Raw genomic sequence first — 14,279 nt, forward strand, 5'->3', positions numbered from 1 at the left:
CCCGAATGACTCATTAACCCGAATGATTTATCCGCAAGCCTATCTGGAGACCTGGTCTGGGTAACTAACAGTGTTCGAAGTTGATGGCCATATTTTCAACAAAGACTTTCCTTATTTGCGCATCTGTTGTTCTTTCTAGCAATACTACTGAGGAACTTTTTGGCATTCCAACTGCTAATGTGATCATCAGATGTGTATCCTTCTTTCAAACATAGGCTATTCTTTCAAGTAATTTGTTAGCGTTTCAACTGGTGATACTTTTATCAGAGATTTTTCCTTCTTTTAATCATAGGCTATTCTTTCAAGGTGTACTGTCATATAGAATAGTGACAAGACCACTAGTTTATCATTCTTATTATTCATTATTATTCTTCGATCATATGATCTGAAACCAATAGTTCAATAATGATATTTTCCTTCTTGTGGCTTTTGGTAGTTCTTTGGTGTTTCAGGATTTGAATATACTCTCCTCTAAGTGATTCAGTTCTCTAAAAGGCAGAATGAAATATTATCAACCAAGCTAGTTCATTCCGGGGCTAACGGCATGGCTTTCTTTCATTTCAGCAAATAGAAAATTAATTATAGAGAAAAAAAATATTCGGGGTAATGGGTCGTTCGGGGTAATGGAATTCGGGGAAATGGGACATTCGGGGTAATGTAATTCGGGGTAATGGAATTCGGGGAAATGTCGTAGAGTCGTTGATGGATTACGCCCTCATCAACTGTGCCATGTTTTAAACGCTGACAATACCGGTGATCCGGTATGGCTATGAAACTTCGAGCGACGCTAAGGACGATCTTTTGAGGTGTGCAAGAGAACGGTGTGTGGCGGAGAAGGATGAACCACACGCTCGCTGCACTGTAGGGTCAAAAGGGGTAAAATGCCATTTTTCAAACTTTCATCGTTTTCATTGATAATTAGCCTCATTTCTTAGGCTTTCAAAGTGGTAACAGCAACTAGACAATTATCTGCTCGATACTTCAGCAAAACTATTCACAAAACTATTGCATTTTCATCGATTTTTAGCGATTTTAAAAACTGATTCGTAAAACGGAAGTGGTGCAAAACGACCATCTGCCATGGGGTAAGATGCCACTTCATGAAAACATTCAAAAATTACGTCCATCAGTTTTCGGGAATTTCCGACTCCTTTTCCCCCTTCTGTCCCGCTTTTTTCGTATACTCAATAAATAGAGTTTTGCCCCCCTCCCCGCAAAACGATGATCGTAATATTTGAATGACCCCTAACATGGAAAGCGTAGATATCAACAACCATGCGTCTCCATGTGTGCCTCAATCTCGTTGGAAACACTTGGCTGGTAATAAAATCACCAGAAAACCTTAATTATAAGCACGAAAACCCGGAAGTTGCCAATTTTCATTGGGAAATCAAATGATTTTCCGTGGGTTTGGTGGCCTAGCTTCTAGAAGAATGTTCGATGCAAACATATCTTGACACCATTCACCTATAGTAATGATCAAGTCCCATTCTGGAATGATTTTATGAGTTGGGCCATTTTACCCCATCTTGGCATTTTGGGCTTTGTTCCCCTACGGTGCTTCCAGTCCAAGTAACATTGTGATGACCAATTAATCTTGTAGAAGTTTTTAGAACCGTCATACAACATAAAAACTTTTTTTTTTGGTTTTATTATGGTTCTAAGAACCTCTTCTAGCCTGTATGACTATAAAATGTTACTTGGACAGCATCCAGAAGGTGACTAAAGCGGAAGGATACAGAGGGATGGGTATATTGCAAGAAATACGAACACCAACTCTGCAAAGCTGATGTATACTATTGATCCGGTTGCCTCCAAGAAGGCATGGAGCGGCAGACGCAAACAGAGTAGTGGCGTACTATTGATGATCCTAATTGTGATATTGTGCGAATAAATATATGTTTGTATGTTTCTGACAAATTCACAGTGGAATAAATTGTAAACGTTCGGCATTTTGTTATTCATTTTAATTCTTTCAGAGATAACGCACCTCCTTACATATTCCGCCTCAACAATCAACACGTCTCATCATCCCCTGGAATCAAAACACATAATTCGAAGCCCATGTGAATGAAGCCTCAATGCCATCAGCAGAGGTGTCAATCAAATCCATCCGCATTCAATTAGCACCGTCGTCCATACTGTCCGATAATTGCCGCACAAGTTCGGCAATCTCCGGTGGCAGCTCCGGAAGCTTACTGTCCGTCGACCCAGCACGGCTGGCCCTTATGTACGGCTCCAACAAAATCCCGGTGCTGTCCTCCGCATTCGAGGTCAAATCGGAAGACGATTCGTGACCGTAGTCCTGTTCACCGATTTCCGAACAGCTTGGTAGACTCTTGTTCGATTCGGATGAGAGCAGTTCCGTCGGTAGGCCTTGCGATGTGTTAGAACTGGCTCCCTCAGCGTGTCCGTTAGCTTTAAGTTCTTCAGCGCTGTTATCACTGCTGAACTCGGATTGGTTCAACATCTTGAGTCGCTTGATCTCTTCGCTCAAGTCTAGGTCTACAGTCGCCGAGGTGTACCCGTTGAGCAGAATTTGCGACAACGAAAGGCTGGACGTGGCTGCGAGTTCGCTCGTGCCCGTAACGGCGAGTATCCGTTGCTCCAGTTCGGTAATCTTCGCGGCTAGAAGTCTGAAATCGAAAAAAGTGGACGCAGGGAAATACATCTTTTAGTTGTTGTTGTCAATTTAGCAAACGAAGCGCGTCGGAGAAGGGTGTGAATTGGAAACGGAAACATATACTTGTTGGTTTTCTTCTGGTGTGATAACGCCAAGCTCTTGTCGTTGACATTGTCCAGCAGGGCTAGGCACAGTGACTTCAGCTCCGATATGGTGGCTGCTTTGAGGGGTAGCTCTTCCACGGTTCCGCGTTCGAGGAGATCTTTCACTGTGAATAAGGGAATATATGGATTGGTTATTACGAAGTGAGGAAGCAGAAGGACGCTACGAAATAATGTGCGGAAACAAGGTCAATGGTTTTGAATGTGGTGTGAAGATTCGAAATAATAAGGTTATGAAAGGCGTACTTAAAGTATTGGTTCCCTTATTAAGCATGTGGCTCCCATTTTCGTCCTACGAAAAACAAAGCCTTGAAGCGCTTTTGTTTTTTGTTTCTAATTTTTGTTTTTTTTTTTGTTGAAAGTGAGCACGCATGAAAACAAAAAGAACCGAATAAATCGGTGCCGTAATCACTAGTTTTCAAATAGAATGACTTTGGGAGCGTGAGATTACTTATAGAACTCATACCTTATGTTAATTAAGGTCAGGAAAAAAAAAAGATTCTGTTAAATTCTTTTATCTCAAAGTATGGTATTTTTATTGTTTTGGCTTATAGCTTGGACTGTCATGCATAACTCAAAATGGGGTTTGATGTGTTTTAATGCGTATTTACATTTGTTCATATCATCGGAAATATTGGTCACTATTTTTGGACTTCTCCCCCATTCCAGATATAGTCATAATTAATGGTTTTAGAGCTTAAAACTTAAACAACCGTCATTATGGATATTGAAACGTCATCTTGGTTATTCTGGTTGCCATTTCTGGACTGCGGAAATCCTCGCTATACCAATTATACCCATATTGAATGGTTTTAGGGTCCAAATCTCCATTAAACAGCCGCTATTTTTAGTTTTGAGCCGCCATTTTGGATTTCGGACCATCATCATGGATACGGTAGACGTTCGACAACTGCAACATGGTTTACGTTTCATTTAGCGAATGAAATTCGATAGCTGCAACGACTGACAGATGTCAACAAGTTGTCAATCGACATGAAATAATCGTGAACGTAATCCGACTGTTCATTTGGGCTAACATGGCACACCATGTTGATGTATGGCGGAGCGATAACTGCAAATGTGTTGCACTTACCCCGGACTTGCAGTTAAACCGTTTGCACCGACCGAACGTGTACTGTATTCTGGTCTCCATTTTTAGCCGGTGGACATATACCCCATACCAAATCTGGAGCATCATTTGAAAAGGGCTTACAAGCATTGCTAAACAATGATTTCACACGTCGCTCCTGAGCCCCCATCAGCTTATTCATACAAACTAAGACCGTTATCAGATAGAACAAACATCGATCTTTCGGATAACGGTGTTTATTTGCGTGGGTGGGCTGCTGTTAGGCCCTACGGAGCGTTTTCGAAAAAAAAAGACACAATGCCTCTTGGGCCCTTTTCATATGTTGCTCCAGAAATATACCCATATTGAATGGCTTTGGAGCCTAATGCTCCATTAAATAGCCGCCATCTTGAAATTGGAGTCACCATCTTGGATTTTATACCGCCACATTGGATATTCTGGTCGCCATTTTTAGTCTCCGGATACACACTTAGAATAGTTTACAGTATTCGGTAATTTTTTACCGAATTTTCAACAGCTGAACGTTCGGTAATCAGTTCGGTAATCGAAAAGGGTACCGAACGTACGGTAAACAAGTTTATTTCGTTAGCTGTCAAAACTACCGACTTTTTCGGTAAAGTGCTCGAAACATTTACCGTATTGATCTGTAAGCCAGGACACAATTGCTTTTGCTTTTACTGATGAGTTCGGTAGTTAATACAAACAAATCATGATGTTTCTATCAGTATTTTTCTATATTTTAATGCTTAAATGATAAAATGAAGTACATCTAAAATAGCTCACAGCTGAATGTTGGCCGGAAAACACACTAGACATAATCTGAGGGGTTCATTCGATAGATACCACGGAGGCAATTGCACCTACAATAATGCCGTTCCGGATGGACTGCTGGTGCTGCTGCTGCAAAATGCGGAAGAAAATCGGTTTCTGTGGAACTAAGGGGTATTTTCCCAATCAGATAAATAAAATTAGTGTTTAAATAAAAGTAATTAGTAATGCTTACCTGATTCAGAATAAGATTCGTTTTTTTCACAGTTTCTTTTAGACCGCCATCTTGGGCATTCTGGTCGTTATTTTAAAACTCCGCACATCTTCGTCATACCAAATATACCATATTGCATAGTTTTATGGCCTAAGACTTTATTGAACAGTCGCCATATTGAATTTGGAGCAGCCATCTTGGGTTGTAGACCGCCATCTTTGATGTTCTGGTCGTCATTGTTGGACTTCAGACAACTTCCCCTTCCCCAAATATACCCATATTGTATGGCTCCAATTAAACACCATTAAAGAGCCGCCATCTTGAATTTGGAGCCGCCATCTTGGATGTTAGACCGCCATCTTGGATATTCTGCTTGTTATTTTTGGACTCCGGACATCTTCGTCATACCTAATATACTCATATTGCATGGTTTGGGAGCCTAAAACACCATGAAGCAGCCGCCATCTTGAATTTTGAGCCGCCATCTTGAATTTTAGACTGCCATCTGGGATATTCTGGTCACCATTTTTGGACCTGAAGGAATGCCCCAGAAAGAACTCCTGGACGAATTCCCCGGATGGAACTCCTGGATTTATTTCCCGAAGGATTTCCTAAAGGAATCCTCACAAGCAATTTATGAAGGAATCCCCAGAAAGAATCCCAAGCGGATATTTCTGAAAGAATTCCTCAGAGTGAACGCCTAGAATAATTTCCCACAAAGAACTTTTGGAAACTAGAGGAATCCTCAGAGGGAAATTCTGCAAGAAGAGGGAACTCCAGTAGAAATCCCCGGAACTCCCAGAATCCCCAGAGGGAACTTCTTGAGAAATTTCCAGTTTAAACTCCCGGAGAAAACCCCAGAAGCACTCCTAAAATCTTCATAAGGAACTACTGGAGGAATCCCCAGGAGGAGCCCATGGAGGAACCCCAAATGCAGGACAAATTTTCAGATGAAAATCCTAGAATCCCTAGAGGGAAATCCTGAAAGAAACCCCAGAAGGAACTCCTGGAGCATTTCCCAGAAGAAACTCATGGAAGATTCCCCAGAGTAGAATTTCCAGAAGGAATCTACAGAAGGAACGCCCGGAGGAATCTCCAGACGGAACTCCTGCAGGAATCTCTAGAAGCCACTCTTGTAGGAACCAGATGAAAGTCCCAGAAGGAACTCTTGGATACATTCTCAGAAGAAACTCTTGGAAGAAGGAGCTCCTAGATGAATCTCCAGAAAGAAATCTTGAAAGAATCCCCAGAGAAAATTCCCGGATTTTTTTTTTCTGAAGGAATTCCCAGATGGTGAGGATGTCACAGAACGAACTCCTAGAGTAATCTCCAGATGGAACTACTGGAGGATTCATCAGAAGGAACTCCTGGAGAAATTTCCAGAAGGAAATCCTGAGGAAATTTACAGGGGGAACTACTGGAGGAATCCGGAAAAGGAACTGCTGGAGGAATCCCCAGGAGGAGCCCATGGAGGAACCCCCAGAAAAAAATGCTGGAAATATTTCCAGATGAAAATTCTAGAATCCCTAGAGGGAAATCCTGGAAGAAAACCCAGAAGAAACTCATGGAAGATTCCCCAGAGTGGAAGGCATCCCCAGAAGGAACGCCCGGAGGAATCTCCTGAAGGAACTCCTGGAAGAATCTCCTGAGGGACTCTTGGGTAAATACCCAAAGGAAACTCCTAGAGGAATCTCCTGGACGAGTCCCCAGAAGGAACTCCTAGAGGAATCACCAGAAAGAACTCCTGAAAGAATCCCCAGAGGGAAGTCCCAGATGATTTTTTTTCAGAGGGAACTCCTGAAGGAATTCCCAGATGATAGCCTGGAGGATTTCACAAAACGAATTTCTTGAGGAATCTCCTGAATAAACTACTGGAGAATTCCTCAGAAGGAATTCATGGAGGAACCCCAGAAGAAACTCCTGGAGAAATTTCCAGAGGGAACTGCTGGAGGAATCCCCAGAAGGAACTCCTGAAGAAATTCCCAGGGGGATTTTGTATCTCCAGATGAAAATCCTGAATTTATAGAAGAATCCCTAGAAGGTACTCCTGGAAGATTCCCCAGAGGTAATTCCATCTGGGTGAATCTCCAGAGGGAACACCTAGAGGAATTTCCAAAGGGAACTCCTGGAAGAATAACCTGAGGGAACTCTTGCAGGAATCTCCAGAAGGAACTCCTGGATGAATCAAAAGAAGGAGCTTCTGGAGGAAACCCCAGAAGGAAGCCCTTCAGAAACTCCCATAAAGAAGTCCTGGAGAAATTCCTCGAAAGTATTTCTGAAAGAATCCCTACGAGGAACTCTCTGAGGTATTCCCAGAAGGAACTCCTGCAGAAATTCTTCAGAAAGAACTCCAGGATGAATTTCCTAAAGGTAATTTCTTGAGAAATTCCCTAGAGGGAAAGTGCTGGGAAATTATCGAAGGAATTTCCAAATCAATTAGAAAAGAGATGACTAATGAAACTCCTACAGAAATTATTGAAGGAATTCCCATTTTTTTTTCCAAAGGAAATGTCAAAAAAAATTACGTATAAATTTTAAATGGGATTGCCACAGAAATTATCTAAGGAATTGTCAAATAATCTGTATGGATATCTGTTATACAGGTATACCTCGATTTAGTAGACATTTCAATATTTGAAATGTCTATAAAATCGAATTTTACATAAAATCAGAGCAAAATTTTTTATTTTATTTTTATTTAAATTTTATACCAAAATATACCAAAACATATAAAAACTGCATGAAAATTGAGTTTTCGATAAAAGGCTCGGAGTATTTGACATATGTTAGTAATTCTCGCTAAATAACGAATAAACCACTATCTCGCTATTTTGTTACAATCGAAATCATTTGTCGCCAAAACTATGTATGGTTGATTCAAAAGCCAATATTTTGAGCAATGGATATACACAATAACGTCATTTGCATAAAGGTCCCAAAAAAAATAAAAAGTCCAGAAATTTATTCAGGGATTCCTTTGAAAATGTCTCTGAAGATTTATTGACCCTGGAATTTCTTCATTAATTCCTCCAGGGATCCCATCTGAAATTCCTCAAGGGGTTCATTATGTTACAAAATATTTCTGAAAACTTTCCATGTGTTCCTCCAGAAGAGTCACAAAGAATTATTTAACAAAATTTGACAAGAATTGCTTCTCTAATTCCTCCGTGATTTTTCACAGATCATTTCAGAGATTTTTTGAGAAATTCACGCAGGGATTACTTCAGAAATTCCTCAAGTAATTTATTCATAAGTTTCTCTAGGCATTCGTTTGGAGAATCCTTTGGAGATTTCTATAGAAAATCTACCTTTTTTTCTAAAATTCTTTTAAAACGTCTTTCTATTTTTGTTTGCGGAAACTTGTCCGAACATTCGGCAAAAAATCCTTCACAGATTCTTTTAAAAAACCTTCCATGGATTCATTCGGAAATTTTCTTCAGAGGTTTGTTTAGAAATTCGTTCTATTCTATAAATTCAACAAAGAATTCTTTCAAAGCATTTTTCATCATTTGACTCTGAAATTTCTCCATTTTTTTAAATATCCATGAATTTGAGTATAAATTTCTCTAGGGATTCTTACAAAAAATGCGTTCAGAGATTTCTTCAGAAGCTTTAGAAAAAGTTGTGTATGATTTTTTGTAGAAATTTTTCCAGGGATTTTTTTTTCGGAAAATCCTTCAGAGATTTTGCTTTTTTTTCGAGACTTTTTTATATTTTTTTTTTCGGCAAATCCTTCGGAAATTCCTTTAATCATTTTCACAAACGAACCCCCAAGGATTTATTCCAAAACTTTCTCCGGGGTTTGCTTTAGAAGTTGCTCCAGGGATTTTTTTTTAATCTGAATTTCTGTCAGAAAAAACTTCTTGGGAATTCTCAAGAAATTCCTCCAGGAACTCTTAAAAAAATGTGAGATCCATTCGGGAATTTTCTGCAGGAATTTCTATAGAAACTACTCAGGGGGTTTCTTCACAAATTCTTCGAAGGGTTCAAATTTCTCTAAGAATTGCTTTGAAAAAACTTCGACAGATTTTCCGATAGTTCTTTCATGAACCATTGCTGAAATCAATACTAGGATTAATTTAAAAAATCATTCACGAGTTCCTGAGAAAATCTTCCAGGAATTCTTAAAGAAAATCCGTCAGATTTATTTTTCACAATATCTTCTAGGGATTCCTTTAGACTTTAGAATGTCATTTGGAAATTTCTCCAAGAAATCCTTAAGAAAAACTTACACGGACAGTTTCCAGAAATGTTGCATGGATTCGAAAAATCTTGCATAGATTAATCCGGAAATTTATCTACGAATTGCATCGAATTTGTTTAACATAGTTTCCTCCAAATTTTTTTCAAAGCATTCATCTAGGAAACCTTTCATGAATTTTCTCAAAAATACTTTATGAACTTTTTTTAGAATTTGGTTCACGGATATATTAAGTATCAGAAGCTCAAAACACCTTCAAATTTTTCTCCGAGACATTTTAAAGAACAAGAATTGCTTTAGGAATTCCACAAGAGATTTTTAAGGAAATTCCTAAAATTTATTCTCGTTCTTTTAGATTTTCTTTCAAGACATTTCCCTTCCAGAAATTGCTCCAAGGACTTCTTAAGAAAGTCTAAGGAAATCCTCCGAGGATTGCTTTAGAAAGTTTTCTACAGATTAGACTTCTTCAATAGTACTAGAATTGCTTCAGAAATTTCTACAGGGATTTCTTTGAAAGTTGTTCCATGGATTCTTTCAGAATTTGTTCCAGCAATTCTTTTAGGAATAGCTCAGGCGGTTCCTTCAAAGATTCCTCCAGGAATTCATCCTTGGGAATGTACACGTAAAGGGACGCTGAATTCGGTGAACCTTTACTAACTAGTTCCGATTCTGCCATGACAGCACTAGAAATAAATTATCACACATCTTGTAATTTTCCGAAGCATATCAGGAATATATTACCGAAGCAATATCAGGAATATATTACAATAGGACACGATTGGTCAAGTACTAGATTCGTAGTAATGAGCTGAATTGTTGTATGGTGAGAAGGTAAAGTTTCGTGCAAGAAGCGTAGGTATTATGATTCCTTGTCTAATTTGAAGCTGTTTGAGCAAAACATTGGAAAACTGTGTCGTTCTTTTTTTCAATTCTTGTCTTTTTTACAGCACAGTTTTCTAAAGTTTTGCTCAAGCAGCATCAAATTAGACAAATAATCATAATACCTACGCTTTTTTGTACCATTTCCTTGCAGAAACGGAGAATTAACCTTCTCACCATACAACAATTTAGCTCATAACTACAAATCTAATACTTCACCGATCGTGCCCTATTCTCGATGAGGAATTTATAAGAAATGTTGAAAAAAGTTTGTTAGAAAAATTTGAAGAAATGACTGGCGAATGAGCCGTTTGCATGTATCCGTCAAAAATGTTGTCATTGCTAAGAGATCTGTAAAAAAATATCGCCAGAAAATTACCCCATATACTTTGCTCATCGTGATCATCGACAAAGCTAGAGATATTTATAAAAAAAATAAAGTCAGAAAGGCAGATTTCGGTTAGGTTAGGTTGAGATTAAGGTAAATATATAGAACTAAGTATGTCATGAGGTATGCTTTGGTGCTAATATGAGTGCTCCGCGTTTCAAAAGACTGAAAACCCCTGCATTATAAGTCATCATGATACTGCAAGTTTTAAACTGATTGGATATTAAAAATTTTACCATTAAAAAAGTACATAAAATCGAGGTAAAATGTACATAAAATGGAGGGTCTATATAATCGAGGGTCCACTAAATCGAGGTATACCCGTACTTCTATTCTACAATACTCGCATCCTCTACCCTTGAATTTTACTAATTTCATGAAAAAAAAATCATGCTTATTCCACATGCACAACATTTCTCTGTTTTTTTCCTTTTCTCAAAGTAAAAAAAATGTTGGGTTTACTATTTTCGTATGTGCTGTGTTACTTAGTTGAATTGTTCTTTCTCCTGACATTTTACAGTCGCTTGCAAAATTTAATATAGAATTTTTGAGTATTCAACTGTCTCCCTGAAATCCATTCAGCGATTCTCCCTTGAATTCATTCATGGATTCTCCCTGAAATTCGTCCAGAGATTCTCCCTGGCATACGTGCAGGGATTCGTACGAAGTTTCTCACAGGAATTCGTCCAGGGATTCTCCTTAAAAATCGTATAAGGGATTCTTCCTGGAATTCGTCTAGCGATTCTCCCTAGATTTCTTTGAATGATTCGCCCTGGAATCAGTCCAGGGGTTCCCCCTAGAATTTCTCTAGCAATTTCCCCTGTAATGTAATTGAAAATTGTATTGGGGGTTCTTCCTGGATTTCGTCCTGATATTTTCCTGAAATTCGTTCAGGAATCCCCCTGGAATTCATCCAAGGATTCTCCCTGGATTTTTTTTCCAGGGATTCTCCCTGGAGTTTGTCCAGGGATTCTCCCTGGAGTTTGTCCAGGGATTCCCCCAGGAATTCACCTAGCCACTCTCCCGGAAATTCGTCCAGGAATTCAGGAGTTAAATATAGTCCAAAGATAATCCTTTCCGTAAGGATAATCCAGGAATTATCTCTGGAATTCGTTCAGGCATTCCTCTTGGAACTCGCCCGTGAATTCTCCCTGGAATTCGTCCGGGGATTCCTCTTGAAATGTCCCCGTGAATTCTCACTGGAATTCGTCCATGGATTCATTTGGAATTCGTCCAGAGTATTCTACCTGAAATTCGTCCAGATATTCTCCCTGGAATTCGTCCAGAGATTCTCCATGGAAATTTCCTGCGATTCAGATTCTCCCTGGATTTCGTCCAGGGATTTCCCCAGGAATTTATCCATCGATTCTCTTTGAAAATCGTAAAGGGGGTTCTTTCTGGAATGCGTCCGAGGATTTCCACTGGAATTCATCGAGAGATTCTCACTGGGACTCGTCTAGGGATTCTCCCTGGAATTCGTCCAGGCCTTCTCCATAGAATTCTTTCACAAACTTTCCCTGAATTTCACCCTCGGGTTTTCCCTGGAATTCCGCCAGAGATTCTCCGTGAAAATCGTCCAGAGTTTCTCACTGGAATTCGTCCAGGGATTCTTCCTGAAAATCGTCCTGGGGATTCTTCCTGGAATCCATCCAGAGATTCTTTCTGATTTTTTTCCAAGGGATTCTCCCTAAAATTCGTCCAGCGATTCTCTATGGGATTCCTTCATCGACGCTCGTTCAGTACCTCAAGATTTGAAACACGAACAATAAAAAAAGTACGCAATTGGGTCAACTAGTTTTTAAGATATCGTGATTACAGCAACGGCACTTTTTAAAAACACGATTTCGAGATAATTACGTTCAAAGTTTCGCATTTTGTCTTGTCCCTATGGTGAGTGCGCATTACAATGGGCTGTAACTTTGGTACTAGTGCTCCAACCTTTATGAAATTTGGAATGTGTATTGTCTAGCTAATATACTTCTAGATTCTGCCATTAAGAAACACTTTTTTTGATCCCCGCTAGATATGTGACCCCTTAAAATTCAGCACGTCGTTTTACAAGGACAAATTTTAGGTGCCACGGATGATGTGGTAAAATATCACACAAAACAGAAAGCATCTAAATCGTAAACCAAATGGAAACTAATCAATGATGAAATAAAAATGTGTTTTTAAAATTGTTATTAAAGTTATTCTCTTAGTATGTAAGTATTATTATACTCGTGAAAATGTATGAATGCTGATGTGTATTTATGTAGCAATAACGGTAATAAAAAATGTGATCAACATCAGTTTAGTACCTTGCGAATGGGACATGACTCTTTGATTGTTGTTAGTACCCAGCTTGATGATTCCTTTTTTCCGTTTTGTATCGAGCATGTTCTTTTGAGAAGTTAATTGTTAGTCATTCAGATCAATAGCTATAAAGCTTAACATTCCTACTTACCTTGTACTTAGTAGCGGACTGCCGCGACAGTTCCAACTCGTTCTCCAAGTTCGTTATCTTTTCCTGTTGGTACTTGTTCTCCAGGATCAGCCCATCGATGTCCACGATCTTCTGCTGCGACTTGTCTCCCTTGAGCATTACACTGAGCTCGTGGTTCAGCCTGTGTGCTTTGCACTTGTACGCATCCCGCTCCATGACGACGTCCTCCTTCTCGTCCAGCAACGACCGGAAATCGTACTGCAGTTGGGCGTTCTTCTTCTTCAGAGCTTCCATCTGCGCTATCAGTCTGGATTTCTCCTCATCCCAGACGATGCCTTTACGTTCTTTGAGCTTCGTTTCTTCCACCGACTTCAGTTTGTTGAAAGCCGCTTGCAGGTCGTAGTTCTTCGTTCGCAGAACTTCAATGTCGCCTTCCAGTTCGTGAACCCGTTGTCGCAAGGCTTCCACTTCCGTGCTCAAGGACATGTTTCGCTCCCGCGTTTGATTGACTAGAAGACTAACGGCCGAACTGTGCCCGAAGCCGGCAGCTTGAAACTCCGGTGAGTTGAGACTGCTTTTCATGGCTGAGTATCGCATTTGAAGTGTTTCGGCCATCAGCTTGAACTGATCCCGCTCCGATCGGTATTTTTCCAGTTCGTTTCGCATGATCTTGAGTGCTTCCACTTTGCTTTGAAGTTTTCTGTGGATTGCTGAATTCTGTGTGAAAAAGAATTGTACTCAAGAATCGTCAATTGTTAGAGATGGAAATTCATCATCAGTTTACCTCCAAGTCGTACTTTTCCATATGTTCTTCAAAATCAAAACTGGATTGCATGGTCATTTTGGTATGCTTTTTACGTTCTTTGGATTGTTTGTCACTATCTACAAAAAAGTTAACTTCGTGTGATATCATTTGTCTGCTATTTTTACATATTTACAACGAATAGTCGATTGGTAAAAATCCAATATCTTGATACGTGATGAGAATCACATTAGTCTACTGCACTGCAATGGGAACGTATTGTGATTCTATCTCTTTCTTGAGGTTGGAAAATCGATTTTCCTTCATGATTTCATGTTTTTATGCTGTCGCGTTTTGTTGTGACAATTTGGCATGGAAACATTATCAAGGCAGGCAAAGAAGGGCTCAAGGAGGACGAGGGAAATGCTAAAGCGTCGCTTTATTTTAATATCGAGCATGCTGCATATAATATTCAGACATCCCGACACAAAGAGGAAGAGAGAAGAATGCACTCGATGAAACATACGACGCTATGCTGTCGCACTCGAGTGGGTGGCTGAGCATATTGAACGCACTCGCATTTATGTTGACCGTAGTAACCATAAGGCTATCTGACGTTTGATCACCTTTCTCTGTTTCGCTCCCGGGTAGGATAGGTTTGTTTTCATACGGAAACGTTTCCCTATGAAAATATTAAACAAAAAATTGCTATCCTGTGTGACTGCTTGAGAGAGAAGGGTGATGAACGCTAGATTGCCTTATATGCTTTCATAGTTTTCACTAATGCC

The 14,279-nt window shown here is 39.6% G+C and overlaps 1 protein-coding gene across 1 annotated transcript; it reads right to left on the reverse strand.

Annotated features, from left to right (window-relative positions):
• Positions 1-1,907: 1,907 nt before the first annotated feature.
• On the reverse strand, positions 1,908-13,783 carry LOC109430362 (coiled-coil domain-containing protein 149). The gene is made up of 5 exons (XM_019706421.3): positions 13,534-13,783; positions 12,771-13,466; positions 12,625-12,706; positions 2,747-2,891; positions 1,908-2,636 (listed from the first exon to the last, which is right to left on the reverse strand). The coding sequence occupies exons 1-5, from the start codon at positions 13,660-13,662 to the stop codon at positions 2,120-2,122; spliced, it is 1,569 nt and encodes a 522-aa protein (XP_019561966.3). The 5' UTR covers positions 13,663-13,783; the 3' UTR covers positions 1,908-2,119.
• Positions 13,784-14,279: the final 496 nt, after the last annotated feature.

Source organism: Aedes albopictus, chromosome 3, assembly GCF_035046485.1.
Source record: "Aedes albopictus strain Foshan chromosome 3, AalbF5, whole genome shotgun sequence".
In the NCBI taxonomy this organism is placed as follows: domain Eukaryota; kingdom Metazoa; phylum Arthropoda; class Insecta; order Diptera; family Culicidae; genus Aedes; species Aedes albopictus.

Coding starts and splice junctions, on each gene's coding strand:
- LOC109430362 (XM_019706421.3), bottom strand. CDS start 13,662: ATGATATCACACGAAGTTAACTTTTTTGTAGATAGTGACAAACAATCC. Junction 13,467..13,533: donor TGGAAAAGTACGACTTGGAG/GTAAACTGATGA, acceptor TTTTTCACACAG/AATTCAGCAATCCACAGAAA. Junction 2,892..12,624: donor AGTCATGTCCCATTCGCAAG/GTACTAAACTGA, acceptor CCTTATTCACAG/TGAAAGATCTCCTCGAACGC.